At 44.6% G+C, this 19566-nt stretch overlaps 1 protein-coding gene across 1 annotated transcript in view; it reads right to left on the reverse strand.

Moving 5' to 3' along the window:
* The window catches only part of LAMA1 (laminin subunit alpha 1), a 3417884-nt gene that overhangs the window by 787493 nt on the left and 2610825 nt on the right, over positions 1-19566 (reverse strand). Inside the window, exon 42 of the mRNA XM_044066516.1 lies at positions 7880-8030. Coding sequence (XP_043922451.1) covers positions 7880-8030 — 151 coding nt within the window. The remainder of the gene's footprint in view (positions 1-7879; positions 8031-19566) is intronic.

Here is a 19566-nt window from a genome sequence, read left to right on the forward strand (position 1 = left end):
AAGTAATCTACAGGAAGTTTTTAAAATTTGCTAGCTTGTTACATTCCAAAAATCATATTCGCCAATTTCCTCTCTCTGACATTGTACAGAAAGTACAGTTTTGTACCTACCATAAATGTAGATGTTCGAGTGCTCATACAGCTGCAGTCATAACAGATGGGTTATCCTGCCGTCAGGCGGGTCCTCGGTTGGCCGAATTCCAAAGTCTAGGTCCGGCGTCGGTTGTCGTCGCTTCTTCCCTGACGTCAGTGCGTCAGGGGTATAAAAGAGGCAGCCGACGCCATTTTCTTCAGTTTTTCTTGCCCCAGATGTCAGGTGCCCCCAGAAGGAAGGCAAACATAATGTTATGCAAAGATGCAATGGTGATAAAATCAAAAAACAGTAGTTGCAAGCAAATACACCATAAAAGAATACCCCAAAAAGGTTATATGAAAAGTATTTGTCATAAGGCCTGTCCTAAGAGGGGTTGGAGGGAGGGAAACCTGGACTGCAGCTGTAGGAGCACTCGAACATCTACATTTATGGTAGGTACAAAACTGTACTATGTTCATCGTGCATACAGCTGCAGTCATAACAGATGGGTAGAATCCCAAAGCTAAGTAAGGGTGGTAGGCACTAAGTGGAACTAGGAGGAACTAGGATGCCCTGCAAGACTGCTGTGGCAAAGCCCGCTCTAGATTTTGAGTATAGTGGGAGGTGATAGTGCTTGGAGAAAGTGTGCACTGAACTCCAGGTGGCTGCTTCCAAAATGTCCTTGGTAGGGACCCCCTGAGGAAGGCTGCAGAGGTAGCTGTGGCTCTGGTGGAGTGGGATCTGATGCATGCAGGCACAGTTTTCCATGAAATGAGTAACAAAAGCGTATGCAGTGGGCTATCCATTTTGAAATTGTCTGTTTGGAAATAGCCTTTCCCTGAGCACCTACAGCATAGGACACAAAGAGTTGCTCAGATTTCCTGAATGGCTTTGTTCTGTCCAAGTAGTAACGTAGTTGTCTGTGAATGTCCAAGGAATGTAGTAGTCTTTCCCCTTTGTTTTGTGGATTAGGATAAAAGGTAGGTAAGTGGATAGTCTGATTCAAAGCTACACTGGATACTACCTTTGGCATAAAGGTAGGATTGGTTCGTAAGGAAACTCTGTCCTGATGGAAAATGATGAATGGTTGCACAGCCATGAGGGCCTGTAGCTTCGAAACCCTGCGTGCTGAGGTGATAGCCAGAAGAAAGGCTGTTTTCCATGACAAGTACTGTAACTCTGTTGAAGAAGCTGGCTCGAAGGGAGGAAGGGTCAGCTTTTCCAATCGTAGTTGAGGTCCCAAGCAGGGACTGGTGGTTTCCTTGGGGGTTTTAAATTCTTTGCCCCTCTGAGGAACTGCCTTAAGAGAGGGTGGGAGAATAATGGAGGATCTGTGTTGTATTGTGCAGAAATGGCTGAAGCGTGGATCTTGATGGAGGAGAAGGAAAGTCCATTGTTTAACATCTCAGCTAGGTACTGTAAAATTTGAGGTATATTTATTACCCAAGGATTCTGTCCCTTTTCTAGATTCCAGGCACAAAATCGTTTCCATTTGGCGGAGTAAGCCTTTCTAGTAGAAGGTCTTCTGGCCTCCAAGATGACATCCTGCACCTCCTTGGAGAGGAGAAACTGTTGGGAAATCAAGGAATTCTCCATGCAGCTAGATTTAGAGTTTTGAGATGTCTGTGAAGGGTTTTGTAGTTGTGCTGGGACAACAGAAGAGGGACTAGAGGTAGGATCCATGGTGGGGAATGTGTCAGGCTCCTCAGGAGCGGATACCAGTGTTGTCTTGGCCAGTCTGGAGCGATGAGAATCATTTTCGGCCTCTCTGCCCTGGCTTTTAATAGAACTTTGGGCAGCAGAGGAAGAGGCGGGAAGGCATAGACTGTCAATGTTGCCCAATTGAAGGAAAGTGCGTCCACTTTCCAGGCCTGTGGATGATAGGTCCTTGAACAAAATTTTTTCAACTGGCAATTTCTGTGGGTAGCAAAGAGATCTATGTCTGGCTGTCACCATGCCTGAGTTACCTTTGTGAAAATTTGAGGATGCAACTTCCATTCGTGTGGATCTGTCATATTTCTGCTTAGGTTGTCTGCCAGTGTGTTTTCCTTCCCTGGCAGGAATTGTGCCTGCAGTTGAATTTGCAATTCCAGTGCTGTGTTCCACAGGGTCATGGCTTGCCTGCACAGGGGGTATGAATGAGTTCCCCCCTGTTTGTTTATGTACCACATCACTGTGGTGTTGTCTGTCCTTATCAATAGCTGGCCTGGATGCAGTAGGTCTTTGAAGGTCATAATAGCCTTTTGCACGGCTAGCATTTCCTTTTGGTTGATGTGGAGGAGCTTCTCTTTTCGTGCCCATTTTCCCTGAATGCACTGATCTGTCATGTGTGCTCCCCAGGCGTAGTCTGAGGCGTCTGTTGTGATGATTTGAGTTGTTTGAGGTACACAGAAAGGAAGACCTGTGTTTCTTTGGCAAGCTTGAGTCCACCACAAAAATTCCTTTTGAAGGCATGGAATGAGTGGGATAATTGTTTCCAAGCTGTGGCTGTGTTGAGACCATAAGTTTGTCAGGTACCATTGAAGTTTCCTCATATGCAGCTTTGCACATGGGATTAGTAGGATGCAAGATGCCATGAATCCCAGAGCCTGCAGGATTTTCCTTGCAGTTAGCCTTGTGTAAGTTGCCATTTTTCTGAAGTATTGAGACAGTTGCCCTTGCTTGTCTGGCGTGAGGTAGGCCATCTGGGTGGTTGTATCCAAGCTGGCACCCAGGAAAATTATTTGTTGAGAGGGTATTAGTTTTGATTTCTTTTTGTTGACTGTGTATCCCAGGAAGTTCAACAGTTTTATTACAAACGCCAGGTGCTGCAGTAGTATGTCCTTGCTGTCCACTTAGATCAGGCAGTCGTCCAGATATGGGTAGATTTGTATCCCTTGTAGTCTGCAGAAGGCGATTACTGATGCCAGGCATTTCGTAAACACTCTGGGTGCAGTAGATAAGCCAAAGGGCAATGCAGAGAATTGGTAATGGGTCGAACCTGCAAGAAATCTGAGGTATCTTCTGCAATCTTGTCTGATAGGGACATGCAGGTATGCCTCCTTGAGGTCCAATGTTACCAGCCAAGACTCCTTGCCCAGCATTGGAAGAAGCTGCTGTAATGTGAGCATCTTGAATTTTGGCACCTGTAGGTATGTGTTTAGGATGGATAGGTCTAAGATAGGTCTCCAATCTTTGTCTTTCCTTGGTACCAGGAATAGTCTGGAATAAAACCCTTGACCGTGTTCTTTTGCAGGTAACTCTTGAATTGCTTTCATGTCCATGAGAGCTGAAATTTGTTTTTGTGCCTCTGCCCTTTGATTTTGTGGCAGGTTTGGCATGCCTCTCATTTTTGGAAGGGTGTGAAAGTGGAACCTGTAGCCTCTGTCTATAATGTCCAGAATCCATTTGTCTCTTGTAACAATATGCCAATTTTTTGAGAATAATGTCAGTTTTCCGCCCAAAGGTGCTGCCATTAAAGCTTTGCTTGGCAGGTGTAGGGGGAAGTCATTGTGTCTGTTTCCTAAAAGACTGTGATCTGTCTTCTCCACCTCTTGGGGTTGGTGCTTGCCATTCTCTGGCTCTGAAAGATCCTTGAGGTTGCTCTCTACCCCTTGGACGCCTGTATCTGCCCCTTTGAGGTCTGTCCGTGGCTGGAAAGAACCAATTTTTTGAAGGCCAGTTTCTGCTGAAACGTGGAGGCTGTACCTGCAGGAAATCTTTCACTGTTTGCATTGATTTCGCTTTTTCCTCCATTTTCTTTAGCACCTCCTCAGCTTTAACACCAAACAATACATCTTTTTGAAGAGGTGCATCTAATAATTTAGCTTTGACATGATCTAGTAAGGTTTGCTCTTTGAGCCAAGCATGCCTACGTATAACAGACCCCGTAACAGCAGCTCTACATGAGGCCTCTAAAGCATCAAAACCACACTGCAAGGTATGTTTACCCACTTGCTCTACACCATGCAACAAATCCTGCAACTCTTTTAAATCTGGTTGTTCTGGTTGTGTCATCTTGCTTTTCAGCTGAGATATCAAAAACAGTTGATACGTTAACATATGGAACTGACAGTTTAATGCCCTCATGGTTAAAGTGGCCAAGGTGTACACCTTTTTCCCCCACCTTTCTAAAGCTCTGGAATCTCTCTCTGAAGGTAATGGGTTTTTAGCAGTAGAGGCCTTAATTCCCTTGGGACCCTGTGAAATTGTTTCTGGGTCAGCAGTATGGCTTTTATATAGGAACTGGTGAGAATCAGGAACCCGGTAATACCTGTCTGGTTTAACAGGAGCTGGAGGCAAAGAATCTGGATTAAGGCTGGCTTCTGTGTACACATCATCCAATATATCTAAAACAGGAGGGATAGCCAGAGGCCTATGCTGGGGGAGCAGAAGAAATTCCCTGAGCCTTTTCTTGGAATCTGAGTAATCTTGGCCTTCCCAGTGAAAGTGTTCCCTCAGTGTATGCAGGGTTTCCCCAAAAGAGAAGTCCTCAGGGGGAGGGGGGAGACCGAGGGAATAGACTCCTCTGCATCAGAGTCTTCGAATGGAGAATAGGCATAATCCTGGTCCTCAGATAGTTCTGAGGTAATAGAAGCTTGATCTGAGGAAGGGTAGTCTTCCTCTAATCTGGGCCTTTTGTCAGAGGGAGGTTGCGAACCCTTGATAAGAGTAATCAAATCCTCAGCCATTTTAAGCATGTGTTTTTTAGGCATGGTGCCTTGAGAGGGGGTCTGAGGAACCTGTTTTTTGGTTTTCATGGCTGTTTTAGATTTAGTGAAGGCTTTAATAGAGAAGGAGGAAGGCCTAAAGACCCCTTGAGAAATGGCAGGCCTGTCTAAATTCTGAGTTTCCCCGCCAGGAGTGGCGTCGGTATCTGTAGTAGGAATGGGGGCTGAGGAGCCTGCGACCTCGGGTACTGAAGACACCGGTAATGCATTGTCATCGGTACTCAGGGGCTGCGTAGGCGCCTCACTGAGTACCGGAGAACTGGTAGTCGGCCTTAGCGTGGTTTCAGTAGGTGGTGCGGATCTCGTATGTCGGTCCTTATCTTTGCGTTTTTTGCTCAAAACTGGAGTCGGAGTATCCGACGACATAATATAACTAAATTTTTTGCCAAAAAAGTGAAGGGCGAACTCTGTCCGACGCTTAATAGTGCGCTTGTTGAATCTAGCACAAAAACGGCAGGCCGAGACGTCGTGGTCTGGGCCTAAGCAAGGTATACAGAAAGAGTGGAAATCCTTATGCGGTATTTGCTTCCCACATGAAATGCAATTATTAACTTTGTCTGACATCGGTCTGAGGCAAGAAAAGTTTCCCCAACGGGGTACTTAGCTTTCAAGAAGACTTCGGCTGAAATACTTTCGAAAATCTCAGGAGCTGGCCGACCGGCACTTGCGAACTGCTTCTGCTTCGGGCACCGTGCGGCAAGAAAGATTGAAGAAAATGGCGTCGGCTGCCTCTTTTATACCCCTGCCGCACTGATGTCAGGGAAGAAGCGACGACAACCGACGCCAGACCTAGACTTTGGAATTCGGCCGACCGAGGACCCGCCTGACGGCAGGATAACCCATCTGTTATGACTGCAGCTGTATGCACGATGAACATCTGCAGCAAGTCTGGATCCCCTTGCCCCACCCAGGGACACCACTACCAGATATGCTACTAGATATCTGTAAACATAACTACATGCGCCCTGTACCCAGTAAAAGCTATCCAGCTTTTGGGGGGCTGGAAGACAGGCAGTCTCTAGGAATGTGGTTTCTAATGAATCCTCAAATTTTGCAATACCACAGGGGTAACCACTGGCTCAGGCTCTGACACTGTGAAATTTGTTTTGACCCAACTTACAATGTTCTCGTATTATACTGAATATTCCACTACAAGAACTGTATAAACTTTTCCCCATACTGGTCAAACTTTCAGATGATATGATTTCATTCTTACTGCTGTCATAGACCAAAGGTGAGAACACCTATATCAAATAAGCAATGTATTACTAATCTGTGCAGTCTGAGGAATCGAGGTCTCTCTCTTTCTTTTCACCAGAGTCCATCCCTATGCACAAAACTATTTCTGTGCCACTTGGCTACCTACCCCTCATCTAAGTTCTTGCAACTGACAGAGCCTGGGGCAGGTGTTGGAATGACAGGCATCTGGCTCTCAGATAACAGCTCTTGTAAAGTTTGACATGGATGCTCTTTGCCAAGAAAAGACACCTGACAGAATTTCTGGATAACATCTGGGGTCTTTGCACCCTCCTGCATTAGGACAGTTCAATACACTGTTACGAGAATCTTTATATTTTTGCAGCTGAAATCTGTGAAGGATGGACATCTGTCACGTGTGCCTGGAAACTGGATTCCAACATGAAAGCCTCACTTCAGCAAGGCATAGCTAGGCATACAAAATAAAATCTCACTGTCTTACTCAAAAGGGCCTACAGCAGATGAGGCTTCACCTAATATGACACCTCAGCCTTTTGTGGGACTGGTGAGATCTCTACAAACCCAACTCCCTGCCTAGCTGTTATGTGACAGCTAACATTTTTGGCTTTTCCCTTTTGTGGTTCATGGGCGAAATGTGTTTATGCTAAGGAATCCCCACCAAAAACAGGGAGTATGCTTTTGTGCTAATGCCAACTGCTTCTTCAGCTTGAAACAAAACTGCAGATTCTTGGTCTGGTGAAAAAGTGTCTTTTTTGAAGGCAGCACAGTGCTTCCAGTTGGACATTTGTTGGTTTCCCCAAGAGAGATAATCCTTTGGAAATGGTGGTCCTTAGACAGAATTTGTCTTCCATGGACATAGTTACTAGAAAGCTTTTCCCAGGGACATCATTAACCTAGAAAAAAAACATTAATCCAATCCTCATTACCTCAATCAACAGAACATGCTGGAGTGACAGGTTCTTAACCCAGAGACTGCCCATGCTCTGGAACAGACTTCCCATACACGTCAAGCAGAGCACCTCACTAGCCCTCTTCAAGAGAAATCTTGATGAGTGGATGGGAAATAGAAAATTCACCCTGGGGATCAGTCCAGTGGCCCTGCTGGATATGGGCACTGGAAACTACTGTCAGATGGCCAGGGAATGCTTCGGGCTAGGTCTGTAAAGGCTCCAAGGCCATTAGCCTAGTACATACCTATGAACCTATTAAAAGAAATGCCAAAATGCCACAAATCAAAGGTTCTCAAAGTGGGGACTTGTTTTTCTCAGGAAAACAACTGGAAGGGGTGGCTGACAGACATATGACAACAAATTGCTTTTTATGGCAAAAAAAAGAGAGAGAGAAAGAAATGAAGATGACTTGAGCTGCCCCTCCCCTTCAACAGCTCATCCTGGGAAGGAAAATGATTTGAAACGTCGAAAAGCTCAGGCCATTTGACTGTAAAGGTGAGCACTACAACTGGCTAATTTTCATGCATTAGGATATGTAACACTGCACTAATCCTTACAATGTACATTACGTGCTTGGCTTATTGTAATCAAAATATATTAGTTGTTTTATATTAATGTTTTGGAATCTTCTAAGTGTTTCAAGAGGATATCACCCACTGATCAAAAGACTCTTGGTTATCAAGGAAAGACATCTAGTTGTATATTACTAACAGTAGAATGAAAAGAGATCAGAAAAATGAAGACGTATGTGGCAGCATTTTCAGCAATAACCAAAAAAAATACATTCTGATGTTAACAGCACTATAGCCTTTCCTTTTCTGCTTTAATCCAGCAAATCACAAGCAACTGAAGCATACATCTTCTGTTTAGTGACCGCCTACCCGCATTAAACATTTGCAAAGATCCAAATGAAAGCTAAAGGAACCTTACCGTGCCACTGGAAACCAGATACACCAGCAATCCATTTGGAGAAAATGTGTTGAAAAAAATCACCATTTGAGTTACAGTAGATCGAAGAAGCTTCTCTACCACAGCATACCCACTGCCATCAAAATGGAATGAGGAATCTTCATTCTGTCGGCTAAAATGCCCAAGCAAAACAGAACAAATTATATACTACACTAATCATTCCTGCCTGTATGATGTTTTCTAGTGGCATTCTAACTACTTAATAATCCTACCATTCAACAACATAAAAATTGCACCTTCAGTTCTATATAAGAAAGGGTTTTCGTCCCTTTTTGCTGTGATGTGGATGCATCTCTCTAAGTGAAATGTAAAAGTGCTGAAGTAAACACTTCATGGGCTGCTACTTTACAGGCCTATATATTTCAGTAAAATCTCACATTTCTAATGGAAATGAATAAGATATCCAACTCAAAACATTATAGTTTGATTAATTTCATCTTTATATCCATTTTTCTACAAGAAATACCCTACCCTAGTCTTACCAGTATGCACAGTTTCTCTGTTTCACATATATTTTGCATAATTGCCTTACAGATTAGGTGAGCAATCCCATAAACATCTATCTCCCTTATCTGCAAATAGTTCCATCTTCTTACTAACATGTACATATGAAAATGATGAATGTAGGTGTACAACTTCAACGCCATGTTTAACAAGCCATAGAAAGGATTCAAAGATACACAGCACACTACCTCACTAACATAATAACTAAAACCAATCATCAGTCTGGGCCATACTGGTCACAAGATGACACTGCTTGAACACCTGTCTGGTGATATTGGTCACAAGCCAACACTGCCTGAATGCTAGTCTGGTGATAGTGGTCACAAGATGACAGTGCTTGAATGGCTGTCTGGTGATACTGGTCACAAGCTGACACTGCCTGAATGGTAGTCTGGTGACACTGGTCACAAGATGACATTGCTTGAACGGCTGTCTGGTGCTATGCGTCACAGAATGACACTGCCTGAATGGTAGTCTGGCGATACTGGTCACAATACGACAGTGCGTGAATGGCTGTCTGGTGATATTGGTCACAAGCCGACACTGCCTGAATGGTAGTCTGGTGATACGAGTCACAGGATGACACTGCCTGAATGGCGGTCTGGGTGATACCGATCACAGAACGACACTGTCTGAATGGCTGTCTGGTGATATGAGTCACAGGGTGATACTGCCTGAATGGTAGTCTGGTGATACTAGTCACAAGATGACAGTGCTTGAATGGCTGTCTGGTGATATTGGTCAAAAGCCGACACTGCCTGAATGGTAGTCTGGTGATACGAGTCACAGGGTGACAATGCATGAATGGCGGTCTGGGTGATACCGATCACAGGGTGACAATGCATGAATGGCGGTCTGGTGATATGATTCAGAGGGTGACACTGCCTGAATGGTAGTCTGGTGATACTGGTCACAAGCCGACACTGCCTGAATGGTAGTCTGGTGACACTGGCCACAAGATGACAGCGCTTGAATGGCTGTCTGGTGATACTGGTCACAAGCCGACACTGCCTGAATGGTAGTCTGGTGATACTGGTCACAAGATGACAGTGCTTGAATGCCTGTCTGGTGATATTGGTCACAAGTCGACACTGCCTGAATGCTAGTCTGGTGATACGAGTCACAGGGTGACAGTGCTTGAACGGCTGTCTGGTGATATTGGTCACAAGCTGACACTGCCTGAATGGTAGTCTGGTGATACTGGTCACAAGATGACACTGCTTGAATGGCTGTCTGGTGATGTTGGTCACAAGCCGACACTGCCTGAATGGCTGTCTGGTGATATGAGTCCCAGGGTGACACTGCCTGAATGGCAGTCTGGGTGATACCGATCACAGGACTACACTGTCTGAATGGCTTTCTGGTGTTATGAGTTACAGGGTAACACTGCCTGAATGGTAGTCTGGTGATACTGGTCACAAGATGACAGTGCTTGAACGCCTGTCTGGTGATATTGGTCACAAGCCGACAGTGCCTGAATGCTAGTCTGGTGATACGAGTCACAAGGTGACACTGCCTGAATGGCAGTCTGGGTGATACTGATCACAGGACGACACTGTCTGAATGGCTGTCTGGTGATATGAGTCACAGGATGACACTGCCTGGATAACAGTCTGGTGATATGAGTCACAGGATGACACTGCCTGGATAACAGTCTGGTGATACAAGTCACAGGATGACACTGCCTGAATAGCAGTCTGAGTGATACTGGTCGCAAGATGACACTGCCTGACTGACGATCTGGTGATAATGCTCACAGGATGACACTGTCTGAATGGCAGTCTGGGTGATACCGGTCATACGGCGACACTGTCTGAATGGTAGTCTGGGTGATAGTGATCACAGGATGACACTGCCTGAATGGTGGTCCAGGTAATACAAGTCACAGGATAACACTGCCCGAATGGTGGTCTTTGTGGTACCGGTCACAGGATGACACTGCCTGAATAGTGATATGCGTGAAACCAATCACAGGATGCCTGTTGCATCATGGCAGACAATCATGACAAAAAAACACAGTCCAGAACCCTGACACAGACTACTTAATGTGCACACACCCAGAAACCAAAGCTTAACGCACTATTTTGTTACAGAAGTATTCAAAGACAAGGTCTTGTCTATGCAGGGAAATTAAAAATTTTGCAAATGGAAATACGGAACATTATGCAATAGTAGAACCACCTAGAGTAAAATTAGAATCTTATTAGTTCCAGCTAATATGTCCTATTTGTGACTGCTTAGTTTTGCCAGGTATTCCAGTTTCCTCTTACATCTTGAAGGCATGCTCGAGGTGACCCAGCACTCCTCTGTATTGCTGTACAGGTGTGTGTACTGCCCCCTTGCAGCCCTGGGTACAATAAAGTGCATGCTAGAGAACAAATGAGTGAATTGATAACCAAATAATATGGCTGTAATGGCAAAATGTTTGTTGACATAAATAGATAAAATGATAATAAATCTTTGATGATGTTGATAAAGTGTAGCAAAATTATCTGTTGCTCCAGTCAAACTTTCTGTTTTTATTTTAGTCATCCCTTTATCTAAGTTTACAGTTAGGACAAGCACACCTTCACAAATAAAAAGATGCTTAGAATAATTTGTATGGGATTTGACACCTGTATTTACAATGGCTCTCAGAGGCAGTACGAAGCACACCCTGGGAACCACAATTGTTTCCCAACAAATTTTACTGGCAAATATCATAAAATAATTCAGAACCACAAACTTATATTAAAGGGCAAGAACAATTCCCCATAAGGACAGTTATCTTCTGGAGAAGGCCTGCACAAGCAACAAATAACTTACACATGCCAATATGCAAACATATCTGTATTGAGCAGGCTGACGTCCCTTAGTTGGGAGGGTAGCCTAATGGTTAAGGTGTTTGCCTTACAAACACAAGGTGCAGGGTTTGAGTCTCACAAGGGATAATTGGCTAAGCTTAAAATGGCTCGCAAGGGCAGATAGCTTAGTATGAATCTATAAATCTATAAATCTATTTTATCTGGGATGTCAGAGTATACAAGTCAGCCTGCTCCATCATAAATGCAGGGATCCGAGAGTCGAGCCAGTCAGGCATATGTTAACCTGTGGCTCATTCCAATATATTATGAAATTACTGCAACAGTAATTATGTGACGAATATCTATAATCAGTCTCAATGTATGCATTTATCAACAGTTTTACATACCTTTCCTAGATGCTAAAGCAAAAAAAAATTGGATCTTTTACTTTAAAAGTTTCAAATCTCATCTCATCTGTTTTGGTTGTTTCATCACTCCAGTACACCAGTCTTCTACGAGTTCTCTCAATTTTTATTTGCACAGCATTTAGAGTAGTCCACCATACACATTTTTCCTGAACAAATGCCTCACAATCTCAACTCCTCCTCCTTGTCAGGCACCAAAATAATGCAAGCATTACTCCCGCCTTTGCCTTAATACTCTAAGTCAGTACAAATGAATGCTGTATTACATACTCATATAAACAGTGTGTCTGAGGTTCTGGTAACATCAGTGCTGTTAATATTTCTCCTCTCCCAAGGGCTCTCCACTGGCTTGCTCGCTCCACCCAAGGTACAGAGCCTGGCATCCCCAGACTAAGTGAGAGCATCAGAATACATTTATTGCCATCTCGGAAGCCTTATTAGCATGTTCGGTCCTCTGGAAGGCAAGAGTCGGGTGTTACGGCACAGTCTAGATGCTGCTAACACACTGGTAACTCCCCCATCCTTTCATAGCCCTTCCCCAGTAAGCAGCTTGCACAGTGCATAGTGGTTGCATGGCTAGGGAGGCATATATGCTTCCATATATGCCGACCACCTCAAGCAGCACTATAACTGCCACCTCCTCCCAGGATGGCTGAGCTGATGCTGGCCTCTCCAGTTCATAGTGCTAGGTTTCACTAATGTGGCAGGCCTAGCCATCTCCTCCCAGGATGGGGGAGCTGATGCTGGCCTCTCCAGTTCACAGTGCTAGGTGTCACTAATGTGGCAGGCCTAACCATCTCCTCCCAGGATGGCCGAACTGATGTTGGCCTCTCCAGTTCATAGTGCTAGGTGTCACTAATGTGGTAGGCCTAGCCACCTCCTCCCAGGATGGCTGAGCTGATGCTGGCCTCTCCAGTTCATAGTGCTAGGTGTCACTATTGTGGCAGGCCTAGTCACCTCCTCCCAGGATGGCTAAGCTGATGCTGGCCTCTCCAGTTCTTAGTGCTAGGTGTCACTAATGTGGCAGGTCTAGCTACCTCCTCCCAAGATGGCTGAGCTGATGCTGGCCACTCATGTTCATAGTGCTAGGTGTCACTAATGTGGCAGGCCTAGCCACCTCCGCCCAGGATGGCTGAGCTGATGCTGGCCTCTCCAGTTCATAATGCTAGGTGTCACTAATGTGGCAGGCCTAGCCATCTCCTCCCAGGATGGGAGAGCTGAAGCTAGCCTCTCATATTCATCATTCGCACTGCCAGCCCCTCTAGTGCCCACACTGCTAACTGAACACAGGTCACCTGGGTCACAGTCACGGCTTGTTCCCTCTATGCCAAGGGGCCAGCCTTACTCTAAATATACTTGCCCTTCTGGACCTAAAAAATAACCCAACAACTACCAGTAAACCAAACTATTTGAATAATACCAAGTTCCATTCAATATATCAGGCAAATCCTTGCCTGTAGTATTACCCACTGGTAACAAAAGAAAAAAACAATAAATGCTATTCATCCCCACAAGGGACTCCCTTCTTTCAGTTAAAGCTTAATCTCAGTTTTATTATACCCACTACAACTGACAGCAGTGGAATGCATTTGTTTTCTTTGTTAATACAATCAAATACGACAGCCTAAAGTATAAACATGTTGGCACAACAGTTAACATGGTCCTTTTTAACTTTTACTGAATATATAATTAAGCTGTACAGTCATACACTGCATCGCTATCAAATCAATTCTTATACAGATAGTATAATGCAACTGATAGCTGTTAAATATGCTTAATCCAAATATCAGTGATTTGTCAAACTCCATATGAGCTGTGCATGAAAAGTACAGTTGTGTACCTACCATAAATGTAGATGTTCGAGTGTATTCACTGTTGCAGACATTACACTTGCTGGCAGGATACCCGCAGTCAGCCTGAATTTCAAAGTCTTGGTCCGGCATCGGTTGCTGTCGCTTCTTCCCTGACGTCAGTGCACCAGGGGTATATAAGATGCAGCTGACACCATTTTCTTCAGTTTTTCTTGCGCCAGATGTCAGGTGCCCCCAAAAGGGTAGGCTAAAAATTACGCCAATAAAAAAGCATGCACTAAAATAAACAATACCTTCAACTACAAGCAAATATACCACATAGGTTGTATAGAATAGAGAGGTACAGATAAGTCCCAGCAATGATAGGGGGATGGTGGGTGGGTAACCTGGACTGCAAAAGTGAATACACTAGAACATCTACATTTATGGTAGGTACACAACTGTACTATGTTCATCGTGTTTCACTGTTGCAGTCATCACTCTTGGGTTGAATCCCAAAGCTGAAGTTGGGTGGCTGCATCTAAATAGAATTAGGAGTGGCTATGAGGCCCTGCAGAACTGCAGTGGCAAAGCCTGCTCTGGATTTAGAGTAAAGAGGTAAGTGGTAGTGCTTTGTAAAAGTGTGCACTGAACGCCAAGTTGCAGCCTCTAATATGTCCTTGGTTGGTAATCCTCTGAGGAAGGCTGCTGAAGTGGCTGCTGCTCTGGTTGAATGTGGCCTAATGCCCTTAGGCACTGATTTGCCATGTTGGGAATAGCAGAAACAAATGCAATGGCCTATCCATTTTGAAATAGTCTGTTTTGAGATAGCCTTTCCTTGAGATCCTGCAGCATATGCCACTAAAAGTTGCTCAGTCTTTCTGAAAGCTTTAGTTCTGTCCAAGTAGAAGCGTAGCTGTCTCTGTATGTCCAAAGAATGCAGAAGTCTCTCACCCTTGTTCTGTGGTTTTGGATAAAATGTAGGCAAGTGGATGGTTTGGTTAAGGGCCACACTGGACACTATCTTAGGCATAAATGTTCGGTTTGTCCTCAGAGAAACCATGTCTGGATGGAAAATGATAAAAAGGTTCCACAGCCATGAGTGCCTGTAACTCTGAGACTCGTCTTGCAGAGGTTATTGCTAGGAGCAGAGCTGTTTTCCAGGATAAGAATTTTATATCAGCTGTTGTGGCTGGCTCAAAAGGAGGCAGTGCAAGTTTTTCCAAGACATAATTGAGGTCCCATGCAGGTATTGGTGTTCTCCTTGGAGGTCTTATGTTTTTGGCCCCTCTGAGGTACTGCCTTATTAATGGATGAGAAAAAATAGGTGGTTCCGTATTGTAATGGGCTGAAACGGCAGAGGCATGGATCTTTATTGATGAAAAGGATAGGCCCCTGTCCAGCATCTCAGTTAAGTATTGCAAAATCTGAGGAATATTTGGTACAAACGTGTCAATTCCTTGTGCCTGGTTCCAACCACAGAATCTCTTCCATTTTTCAGCATAAGATTTTCTGGTACTGGGCTGCCTGGTCTCCAAAATAACATCCATCACAGCTTTCGAGAGAGGAGTGTTTTGAGTGGCTATATTATCCGCCATGCTGCCAGATTTAAGGTCCTGAGTTGGCTGTGCAGGATCTGATTGTTTTATTGGGTCAGTAAGTGAGGAATTTGAGGCAGTGTCCAGGCTGGACCTTGAGACAAGTTCTTTAGGATTGGGTACCAGTGCTGGCATGGCCAGTCTGGGGCAATCAGTATCATTTTTGGCTTCTCTTGTCTGACTTTTAGGAGTACTTTGGGGAGGAGAGGCAGTGGAGGAAAGGCATATACTGTTAGGTTTTTCCAGCTGAAGGATAAGGCATCCACTTGCCATGCTTGCTTGTGATATGTCCTTGTGCAGAATCTCAGTAGTTGGCAGTTGTGAGGGGAGGCAAATAGATCTATGTATGGGCGTCCCCATTTCCTTGTTATCATGCTGAAGATTTGTGGATCCAGTTTCCACTCATGGGGATCCATGAGGTTTCTGCTTAGTTCGTCTACCAGAGTATTTATCTTTCCTGGCAGGAATTGTGCTTGCAGGCAAACCTGATGAGTCAATGCTGTGTCCCACAAAGTCATGGCTTGTCTGCAGAGGGGGTAGGAATGTGTGCCTCCTTGCTTGTTTATGTACCACATGACTGTAGTATTGTCTGTCCTTATCAGTAGTTGTCCTGGATGAAGTAGATCTTGAAAGCTGTCAGGGCATTCTGAACAGCCAGCATCTCTTTTTGATTGATATGACAATGCATTTGGCTTGCGGGCCATGCACCCTGAATACATTTTCCTGACATGTGGGACCCCCAGGCAAAATCTGATGTATCTGTTGTAATTGACTGCCTGGCTGCTGGTAAGTTGAATGGCTGTCCCTTGTTGTGGTGACAGGCCTGTGCCCACCATGGAAACTCCTGTTGCAGGCAAGGAATGAGGGTAATTAATGTTTCCAGGCTGTGGCAGTGTTGAGTCCAAACACTTTTTAGATACCATTGTAGTTTCCTCATACGCAGTTTGGCATATGGAATTAGCAGAATGCAGGATGCCATGAAGCCCAAAGCCTGCAGAATTTTTCTTGCAGATAACTTGGTCTTTGTTGCCAACATTTTGACGTAAGAAGTCAGTTGCCTTTGTTTGTCTGGTGTGAGATAAGCCATCTGGGCAGTTGTATTTAAGCTTGCACCCAGGAATATAATCTCTTGAGAGGGTACTAGTTTTGATTTCTTTTGGTTTATTGTGTACCCTAGGCAAATTAATAATCTTTTTACAAACGCCATATGCTTTAGTAGAATGTCCTTGTTCTCTGCTTGAATAAGGCAATCATCCAAGTAGGGATATATTTGAATTCCTCTTTGTCTGCAAAATGCAATTACTGGTGGCAGGCATTTTGTGAAGACCCTGGGCGCAGTAGATAAGCCAAAGGGCAGTGCAGAGAATTGGTACTGCGTTGAGCCAGCTATGAATCTGAGGTATCTTCTGCAAGATTGTCTGATTGGGACATGCAGGTATGCCTCTTTTAGGTCCAAAGTTACAAGCTAAGCCTTCTTGCCCAGCATGGGCAGAAGCTGCTGCAGTCAACATTTTGAATTTTGGAATGTCCAAATAGACAGGTCCAGTATTGGTCTCCAGGCTTTGTCCTTTCTGGGCACCAAGAAAAGTCTTGAGTAAAATCCTTGTCCCTGCTCTTGCTGTGGTACTTGCTGAATGGCCCTCATGTCCATGAGGGCCGAAACATGCTTTTGTGCCTCTGCCCATTGATTGTGTGGCAGGTCTGGCATACCTTTTGCCCTTGGCAGGGTGTGAAAGTGGAACATGTAGCCCTGGGCCACTATATTCAAGACCCATTTGTCCTGGGTGATCATGTGCCAATTTTGAGAAAAAAGTGCTAGTTTTCCCCCTAAGGGGGCTGCCAAAAGAGAAGTGCTTGGTGCTGGCAGAGGAAAGTCATTGGGACTGTTTCCTGTATGGCTGTGATTTGTCTTCTCCGCTTTTGGAGGTAGAAGCACCCCATTGTTTAGGCCTGTATGAGCCTTGGGGCTGGGATCTGCCTCTGGGGCATCTGTATCTGCCTCTTTGAGGCCTGTCTGACACTGGAAAGGGCCAATTCTTTGTAGGCCAGTTCCTGCTAAATGTGGGTGGCTGCACCTGTAAGAAATCCTTTACTGTTTGCATATATTTCGCTTTGTCCTCCATTTTCTTTTACACCTCCTCTGCTTTAGCACCAAATAAAGTATCATGCTGTAATGGAGCATCTAATAATTTTGCTTTAACATGATCAGGCAGATTCTGTTCCTTTAACCAAGCATGCCTCCTAATGACAGAACCCGTAACAGCGGCCCTGCAAGAGGCCTCCAGAGAATCAAAACCACATTGCAATGTATGCTTTCCCACTTGTTCAGTTCCATGCAATAAATCCTGCATTTCCTTATTTTTTGCACAATCAGAATTTGTCAACATTTTCTGTTTAAGCAGTGACATTAAGTATTGCTGATATTTAAGCATATGAAATTGACAATTTAAGGCCCTCACAGCCAAAGTAGCAGAAGTGTAAACCTTTTTCCCCCATATGTCTAGTGTCCTTGAATCCCTATCAGAGGGGACAGGGTTTTTTGCAGTAGAAGCCTTGACCCCTTTGGGACCCTGAGAAATAGTTTCTGGGTCAGCAGCAGGGTTTTTATAAAGAAATTTATGTGAATCTGGAACCCTGTAGTATCTGTCTGGCTTAACAGGAGCAGGGGGTAAAGAGTCAGGAGAAAGGCCGGACTCTGAAAATACATCATCTACAATGTCTAACACAGGGGGAATAGCAAGGGGCCTGTGCTGAGGTAGTAAAAGAAAATCTCTAAGCCTTTTCCTTGATTCTGAGTAGTCTTGGCTCTCCCAATGGAAGTGCTCCCTCATGGTATGCAGGGTTTCCCCAAAAGAATAATCCTCAGGAGGAGAGGCTGAAGGGATAGATTCTTCAGCATCAGAATCCTCATAGGGAGGGACAGAGTATTCCTGTTCAGGAGTCAGAGGAAATGGAAACCTGATCTGAAGATTCATATTCTGTCTCTTGCCTAGGCCTCTTATTAGAAGAGGGATGGGAACCCCTGATCAAGGTAATTAGGTCTTCAGCCATTTTGTGCATCTATTTTTTAGGCATGGAAGTCTGTCCTGGAGAATGCTGTACTTGTTTCTTTGTCTTTAGAGCTGTTTTAGTCTTTCCTTTTGAGGTAGGCTTTATATATAACTGAGTAGGTCTGAAAACACCCTCAGAAGCCGATGTCTGCTCAGCGGCTCCGGACCCATCAGAGGGAATAGTTTCCGAGTGTCCAATACCTTGAGTATCCAGAGGCCTAGTTGGTGCAATGTGGGAGTCGGCAGCGGCCTATGGCTCTGAGGTAGCGGGCGTCAGGGGCTGCAAAAGCGCCTCACTGAGAACCGGCGACTGGCTTAGCGGAAGCCTCGTCATCGGTTTTGGACCTCGTATGCCTGTCCTTTTCTTTTTCCTTGCGCTTTGTAAGAACTCCGGTCATCGGCTGTTCCGACAGCATTATATAATTGAATCTTCGGCCAAAGTAATGAAAGGCAAAATCGAACCGACGCTTAATAGTGCGTTGGTGAAATCTAGCACAAAACCGACAGCTAACAACTTTGTGATCAGGGCCTAGGCAAGGAATACAGTAAGAAAGAAAATCCTTATGAGGTATTTGCTTCCCACAAGAAATACAATTGTTAACTTTTTCTGACATCGGTCTGAAGCAAGAAAAAAGTTTCCCCAACGGGGTACTTAGCTTTAATGAAGACTTCAGATCTGAAATTCGTTTTTGAAAAACTCAGGAGTCGGCCAACCGGCACTTGCGAACTGCTTTTGCTTTGGGCACCATGTGGCAAGAAAGACTGAAGAAAATGGCGTCGGCTGCATCTTTTATACCCCTGGCGCACTGACGTCAGGGAAGAGGCGACAGCAACCGACGCCGGACCAAGACTTTGGAATTCTGGCCGACTGCGGGTAGCCTGCCAGCAGGATAACCCAAGAGTAATGACTGCAACAGTGAAACACGATGTACATCTGAGGCACGACTATGATACCAAATAATTCTAACTAGCATCATAAACAAATGTTCTACTCCCAATGTTAACCCCTAATGTTTTTAAATGGATACCAAACTGACTTACAAACCATATTCAAACAGTCCCAGCCATATCCAGAATCATACAAATATGTAAATGCACCTATTTAGAGACCATGTAAAAACTAATTCCTCCAGAAGTCAGGGATGGGGGGTAGGTAGGAGGGGATGTGAAGAAAGAATAACGCTCGACAACACAGATGGAACCTTATGGTGAGTACATAACTTTCTTTATCTGATGTTGTCAATCTTCACTCTATCCTCACAAATGGGACAGCATTCCTAGCTACTTGAATCCAGGGGGGACTCAAGGAAGGATATTCCTGAGCACCACAGAACCAAATGATGCTCTACCTCTGGACACCAGATCCAATTTGTAATGAGTGATAAAGGTGTTAGGAGTAGCCCAAGTTGCTGCTGAACAAATGAAAACCACAGACACCCTAGACTGGAAAACTGTGGAAGTAGCCACAGATCTAGTGGAGTGTCTTTTCAAAGGATGT

The sequence above is a fragment of the Protopterus annectens genome, chromosome 3.part1 (assembly GCF_019279795.1).
Source record: "Protopterus annectens isolate FY-2018-M chromosome 3.part1, PAN1.0, whole genome shotgun sequence".
NCBI classification, from domain to species: domain Eukaryota; kingdom Metazoa; phylum Chordata; order Ceratodontiformes; family Protopteridae; genus Protopterus; species Protopterus annectens.